Source organism: Humulus lupulus, chromosome 5 (assembly GCF_963169125.1).
Source record: "Humulus lupulus chromosome 5, drHumLupu1.1, whole genome shotgun sequence".
NCBI classification, from domain to species: Eukaryota; Viridiplantae; Streptophyta; class Magnoliopsida; order Rosales; family Cannabaceae; genus Humulus; species Humulus lupulus.
The window spans coordinates 229039425-229047435 of NC_084797.1; the positions used below are offsets into that span (position 1 = coordinate 229039425).

Sequence of the window (8011 nt, forward strand, 5' to 3'; positions counted from 1 at the left end):
TTTTTTTTTTTTATAAATTTTTATTTTGAGAAATCTTGGTCCAATCACATAATGAAACATCCCTATGACTACTTCATATAAATATATATATATATACATTATAATTATATGCAAATAACTTATCGATTTAATTGATATAATAATGTTTCAAAACAATTTTTCAGTTTTAAATTAATAGTCACCATAATGTGATATCTACTTTGACTTTATTCCATTTTGTAAAAGATCAGCTTCTCATTTTTATTATCATTATATTTATGTAAACAAAAAGTATTAATATGATCAACAGTTAATACTTGGCTTTAGAATTATAATGGAGAAATCCAAGAGATGGTACAAACTAAACATATTTTGTTATGTAAGAGTGTACTTTAAATTACATAATTGTAATCTAAAACTTAATTATTATTGCAATCTAAATAATCTAGTAATATATAACTTTATATAATAAATAGATCTCCTTACAACACTAATCAATGGAAAAGGAGATCAATTAGAAAAATATAGTAAAATGATATTGAATATCACTTTGACTCATCCTCCATGGCCAGCCTCTCACTTAATATCCTCATTCCCATGTACCTACAACATAAGACACAATTTATATAATATGAAAAAACAAAAATATATGTACTTTTAGTTTCTTTTACATGATATTATCATATAAATAATAAGCAAAATAGATTGTTTTTTTTTTAAAAAAAAAAAGTGGCAAAATGACATTCTAAATTTGTGTTATATGATAATTGACACACAACACATTTTATAAAGTCAACCATACAATTAAAAGTAATGTGACTCTCACTTGAAATTATAATGGTTAAAATCAAACATACATCATAGTGTATGTAAAAAATGTGTACAATTTGATTGTCCGTCTAACATTACTCTAAAAAAAATAGTAAAAAATGTCTAGTGTGTAGAAAATCATATTGCAAAACACCCTTTATCATATATTTTAATTAAATCATTTTTGTGAATTAATAAACAATAATAAAAGGTACCTTCCAAGCATCATAACGGTAGCTTGAGGATTGGTTCCAGGAGAGTAATTAAAAGTAGAACCATCAATAACTCTTAGGGCATCAACACCAAGAACCTTATAATCCCTATCAACAACCCTACCAACCTGGCAACCTCCATGGTAATGCCATATGGTCATCACAGTGTCCTTACAGAACTGCTCCAAAGAAGTTGATGAATTGGCATGTTTGGGCAGCAAATTTATGGGAGAACTGGCTGTCATGTTGAGCAATGTAGGCACTGACATGTAATCGTATCTGAAACTAGAGAACGCCTTTGAGTCTATTATTCTTTCTATGATTTCAATGCCTTGGACACATCTTTCTAAGTCTAAGGGCTCTTTGAAATAGTTAAATGTCACACTTGGATTATCATTAGGGTTTCGAGTTCTCAGCTCCAAGTCACCTGTCGAAACTGGGCCCATTATTTTCTCAAGAATGAACCCTCCCATGAAGGCTGCGTCTGCAAGACTATCCATTAGTTGTATAGCCTTTGCTAGGGCTTCTGGGGTCCTTTGTTTTGGTGGTACAGTTGAAAGTTGCCCTATCTGCACATACCAACCAAAATACCACTTCTTTTAACTATCAGATTTATACCATTTTTGTATTATTTTATGGTTTACTAGTTGACTATATAAAAGTGGTATGAATCAATAAAAGAAATAGTGGTGGTATATTCACTCTGTTGAATGGGCCTAGCCCAATAAAATATATATAAAAAGATAAATTTTTAAAAATATGGCTCTACCATATTACTAACTTTCTCAAATTAAAGTTTGAAAAAATTCATATGATTTATGGTATTTTAATCAATTAAGTTTAAGAATTTACAACTTAATCAAGTAAAAAAGCTATGGCATATTTGTGAAAGCAAACAAAATTCAAGAACTATAAAAATTTATAAAAACATACAAAAAATTTATTTTTGAAAAAATCTGTAAAATATATACCTTAGGAGAAAACATGCCATAGTCTCTTCCGGTACCGCCGGCGAAGTTCTCACCGCCGGCAGCTTCAATGTAGCTACCAAAATTGGTGATTCCAACTACTTCAATGAGTGAAACCTCCACAGGGGAAGGAGATGGGACAAAAATTGCATTCATGGGATTGTCTGACATGCCCTGGCCAACCATGGGCTGATCCAACACCAGGCTGATGTTATGGGCCCGAAGATGCTGTGCTGGGCCCACTCCGCTGAGCATCAGAAGTTGTGGGCTTCCAAGTGCCCCAGATGATATGATAACCTCGCTATTGGGCCCATTTCTTAGGTAAGCTTTGTGTTTGTTCCCTTCTGCGTCTCTAAAGATCACTCCGTGGGCCATGGGCCTTGGTCTCCCTTTTAAATGTTTTATATACAAACAATAATAATTTTAACTCTTTTAAAAAATAATAATGATTTCAATTAATGAACCAATTTAGCTGGCACCTCAATATTAGTTTATAGTACAATATGAGCATTCAACCACTACTCAGACTATTATTTAGCTTTATTGTTAAAAAAATTAGGGACATTTTTTTTCTTCCTAAGATTCAAATTTCAATAATAGAGGTAAAGAACTAAGAGACATCACAAATTATTGAGGCTCACATAAAAATTATGTATGTAAGTACTTAACATCATATGAAATTTCCATGTGGAACCATACTATGTCCTTATATTTTCTTGAATTCACTCTATTAATATAAATTGGTTGATGAAAAATTTGGATATATATACCTTTAATTCTAAAAAGGACCTTATGAACAGAAGCATGCAAGAGCACGGTAAGGCCGGTGGGGTTAGCATATTGGAGTAAATCAGCAGCAGTGTGTCTATGTCCCTTCATGTCAAATATAGTGCCTCCAACCTTAGTCCCAGTTATATGGTCGAAAGTGAACCCATTGTAGGGCCTAATCCCTACCTCCAACAGGCCATTCCTCACCGCGCTCTGCCACCGTCCCATCGGTGGCTTGAACGCCACCACCCTCTCCACCCACCGGTATGACTCATTCACCAACCGCCCATCCCATCCTGCTGCCCTATTACCATTTTCACAAAAAATGTGTATGCTATGATTCATTTTCTTTGTTATGTTTAGAATTGTTAGAATATAAGTACATAAATTTACATTCAACACATGTACATAAGTATTCTAGCAAAAAAAATATGATATATAATATAACTATATAAAATTAGTATTGTTATGGGCCTACTAATTTACTAATACAGATGAACATCATAATATTAAATTTATAGTAAAAATTAGATTAAGTAGATTATTTTTTTACAAATTCCAAAAGAAAAAAGACGTTTGACTTGTAAAGGACGAGAGCCGTGTAGGACGTTTGTGAAAAATCTATTTGATGTACAACAATGCATACCTCTATTTATGAGCACTTTAAAATATGATTTTCCAATTGAGTTTCTATCATGCAATATATACTAATAGTAATAAATAATCACAAAAAAGAAAAGAAAAGGATAATTATTAATAGTAAATCTTGTTATAATGATGTGTAACTATATAATAACAATGTTAGCAATATTGAACAAGTAATTTTTAAAAAATAAAAAATAAATCAGTTGTGATATATAATGTTATTGTTCACAAAACAAGTAGTCAAAATATATTTATTAATTGGTAGTGTTAAGCAATATTAATATTGTCTTTTTATGTTTTTATTTTCCTAGAAAATATACTCATCACAATTAAATAATTAATATTTTTGGCTAAAAAAAACATTGATATTTTCTTTTTGTTTTTTCTTTAAAACAATATATATTAATAATTGTTTCAAAAGAATTGAAGAATTAGAAGAAGCATTGTAACTTTTGTCACACACTCACAAATATATGTATGTATGTATGTATGTATGTATGTATGTATGTATAGGTACCTAACATAATCAGGGGCGGCGCGTGTGTAGAAGCCGGCGTTGAGACAGCTACCACCGCCCAAGACGCGGGCGCGTGAGTTGATAACGCCGTCCTCGGAGATGAAGCGTTGGGCAGGGGAGGTGGGAGAGAGGTCGGAGAGGGCGGCGCCAAAGGCGGAGAGGTTGGTGATGTTGGAGTTGCCGTAGGGGGAGCCACCGCGTTCAAGTAGTAAGACGTTGTATTTCCGGGAGAGAGTCGCCGCCAACGGACACCCGGCGGTGCCACCCCCCACGATGATGTAGTCGTAGTATGATACCGCCGGAGCTACTGTTGCGTTGTGCATGAAGCTGTAGTTTGGACCTTAATATTATAATAATACAAAAATATTTTATTATCTTTATTGTTTGATACTTTATTTAATTAGATATCATATATATATATATATATATGTATGTACTATGTATAATAAATTGTAAGAAGAATAGGAAATACCCTAATACATACTCAACTCTTCAATACCATGGTCACATATATACTAGCTATATGACCCCATAATAATGTATTAAAATACTATGATGAAGTCTACATAAGAATATCACTCATTAATGAAAACTTAAGAATATTTAAGCCCTCAAACAACCTTTGGTTAGATAATTCAAATCAAATAAAACCTTAATTTAATAATTTGTTTTAAAAAAAAAGTTTTTTATAGGAGTTGGTTTCTGTGATACAGGGCTTTATCGCCTTTTCAGATAGAGAGACACTTGTATTTTTGGTAGGATTAAGATAGACTCAAGATATTGGTTTACCAGGAAAACATTTTTTTTTATTCTTTTCTTTGGTCTCATCTTTGAGTAACAATATAGTGTAGGTATCAAAATAAATTAGAAGTTATTTTTTATAATATAAAAGCTTTATTGTCTAGCTTTTCAGAGATATCTTTTCTCATGTTAGTCGTAACTTTAATATGTAAATTTTGTTTAACACATTAACTTAACAATAACTAAAATAATTTATGCCCATTTTTTTCCTATCTCTTCTATATAATAAGTGTGTAGATAATAGAAATTCTTGATTTTAACGGTTTGTTCGGTTAAATTTAATAAAATATTCTAAATATTTAATATAATATACCTTTAACTAACTCCAAAATAGGTATTTATCAATTATATTAATATAAATTTAAATATAAGACTATATATATAATAACTACATTAATATAAATTTAAATGTTGTAAAATATTATTACGATAATAATATATAATCCTATTTTTTTACTAAATACAAATATTATAAAATATTATTATAATTATATTTAATACAAGACTAGATATATAATACTTATATTAATATAAATTTAAATATTATAAAATATCATTATAATAATAATATATAATACATAATCTTAATTTTTATTAAAAAATTATCATATTATATATATTTTGAAAAATATATAAACAATATTTTGGTTTAATTTTTTATTTAATATGTTCATGAGATTCTTTTATATATAATTATTTATTTATTTAAAATCTATATGATAATAATATAAATTTAATAAATATAATTAATAAATTATATAAATAAAGCTAAACTGATTGTATCTAGTGTATATATATTAAAAAGTTGTGGAGGGAGGTGCATATGCCATGTTTGCTTGATGAAAAGAAAACTTTAATTATAATTAAGTTATTAGAAAACTTCTTTTAAACTTGTTTTTAGATATCCATTAGAAATGTACTGAATCAGCCAATGTCAATAATATTTCATATTTTCATCCCATTAAAAGTATATATGTAAATTTTGTTCATTTATAATAATGTGAAAGAACAATTAAAATTTACCAAATGAATTTTGCATTAATTCAAAATATTCAAACTCAACAGTGTGCACCTAGCAACATTTATTAATCAAGCTAATTAAAATTTAAAAAAAATCTAAAGAAAAAAAATAGAAAACTGATACCTCTTTCAGATCTACAAAATGCAGAAAAGAATAAAACAATTCCAGGAAGAAGAGCTGCAAAGAATCTCGACCGTCCAAAACCCATTTCTCAGATAAGATCAGACTAAGTAATTTATAATTTGAGTTGGATGGAGCTTGAAATATTTGGTAGCTTTGTTAGCTTATTATATATACAAATGAATTCAGAGAGAGCTGAAGATGATGATGACGATCTCAACGGCGATAACTTTGACGAGCACAAAGATTTCTTGCTTTCTTTCTTTTGTTGATGAAACAAAGGCCACAAAGTTAATCACGTACATAACAAAGTGCTCAAAGAACCAAGAAAATAAAAAATGCATGCATAGTATTTATATATATATATATATTTATATAATAACATGGGCAACATTTATATTATTCCCTGTATATATTGGTTCGCCTAATTAATATCCACAAAAATTGAATAAGATTTAATTTGTATTTGTGGTGTGGGAAAAGAGAGCTAGGTACGTAATGGGTACTAAAATGAGTAATACTTTTAAATATTTTTGCTACCTTTTTATTAAGGGAAATTTGAGTTTTTATGCTCAACGAGGTGTCCTAAATAAAAAAAAATGTTAGGTGTTCTAATCATTTAAAAAAAATATATCAAATCTTTTGAAAAATACCCAAAATACTCATTCCATAATTTTTCTCATCCACTTCTTCTCTCTTCCCTCTCTCTCCCTCAACCCATTCATCTCAACTCTGTCTTTAGAAAAAAAAAATCCATGGGTAAAGTAAAATATAAGAGAACTCAATGTAATGACAATTATTCCTTACTTATGATACTAAAATACTGCATTTCGAACAGATCTTAGCATGATTTTTTTTGTTTTTTTTTGTGATTTTTTTTCAGATCTGAAACTTTGAAATCTGCAGAAAATCGACGTGGTTCGATGGTGCTCGATGGGGCCTTCAAAATCAAGATTTTCATGAAAAAATCGATATTGCTCAATGGTAGTTTGATGCGATTCTTGCAAGATACGTAATTTTTCACTCGGGTATCCGTTTGGGGTGATTTTTTTTTATTTTAGGTATTTTTTTCAAGATCTCTACACGTTTAAGATGTGTATTACACATTGGGAAATGTAAATATTGAAAAAAAATGCAAAATGCAAAACATACCTTATGTTCAAGATATGTTTTGGTATGTTTTCAAGTTCTAAACTTTGAAAATTTGTATGTGAACATCTAAAATGTGTAGATCTCAAAAAATACCCAAAATCAAAAAAATAAATACCCCAAACAAACACCCGGGTGAAAAATTATGTCTCTTACAAGAATTGCATCGAACCACCATCGAGCAACGTCGATTTTTTTCATGAAAATCTTGATTTTGAAGGCCCCATCGAGCTAGTGTCGAGCACCATCAAGCAACAATCGAGCAAAGTCAATTTTCTATAGATTTCAGAGTTTCAGATTTGACAAATAACTCAAAAATCATCCCCAATTCACTACAAGAAAAATCAGTTTTAGATGCGACATTATTAGGGGTGACACCATGTCGCCTCTAATATACACCATATTAGAGATGACACATGAAAAGTCGCCTCTAATATCCTGGCGTGTTGCCCCTAATAAATGGATGAGTCGACCCTAATATTGAGGGATTTTTCCATATTCACAATGGAAATTTAGGCGGTGGGTAAAATTTTGTGTAAATTATTAGGGGCGACGGGCCAATCGCCCCTAATAGTGTTATAATTACAATTTTGTGGAAATTTTGTCAAATTTTGTGAAAATTATTAGGGGCGACGTGTTGCCCCTAATATTGGGGCCTGTCGCCCTTGATAGTTGATAACTCTACAAAATAGAGTTATTTTACCACTTTTTATGTGCTAATTGTTGCTTAATTCTTGAGTTTTTAATTGATTTATTAAGTTTTTAAGTAATTTTGAATTTATTAGTCTTATTTTGATTTTATATATTTTTGTGTGTTTTTATAGGTAGTTTGTTGTAAAATGTTGTAGTTAATTATTTGAATTATTATTGTTAAGTTAGTGGTAAAAAAATGTTGTATTATTGAACTTAAATGTAAAATATAAATTAAGTTTTAATTAATATTTTCAAAGAATTAAATTAATTTATTTTATAGTTGAAAATATTGTGTTGACGCCGTTTTTTGTCAACAGTGAAAGAAGAG

The 8011-nt window shown here is 29.6% G+C and overlaps 1 protein-coding gene across 1 annotated transcript; it reads right to left on the reverse strand.

The window, feature by feature from the left end:
- Positions 1–331: 331 nt before the first annotated feature.
- On the reverse strand, positions 332–6266 carry LOC133834035 (protein HOTHEAD). Its single transcript, XM_062263560.1, has 6 exons — positions 5845–6266; positions 3900–4239; positions 2740–3041; positions 1973–2358; positions 1005–1570; positions 332–582 (listed from the first exon to the last, which is right to left on the reverse strand). Exons 1-6 carry the CDS (start codon positions 5927–5929, stop codon positions 525–527), a joined length of 1737 nt encoding a protein of 578 aa, XP_062119544.1. The 5' UTR covers positions 5930–6266; the 3' UTR covers positions 332–524.
- Between the last annotated feature and the right edge of the window lie 1745 nt (positions 6267–8011).

What these genes read in the sequence shown, in the direction of transcription:
- LOC133834035 (XM_062263560.1), bottom strand. Translation starts at nt 5,929, where the DNA reads ATGGGTTTTGGACGGTCGAGATTCTTTGCAGCTCTTCTTCCTGGAATT. An exon ending in ATTTTGTAGATCTGAAAGAG is followed by an intron (nt 4,240 to 5,844) that starts GTATCAGTTTTC and finishes TATAATATTAAG; the next exon opens with GTCCAAACTACAGCTTCATG. An exon ending in ATGGCATGTTTTCTCCTAAG is followed by an intron (nt 1,571 to 1,972) that starts GTATATATTTTA and finishes TGGTATGTGCAG; the next exon opens with ATAGGGCAACTTTCAACTGT.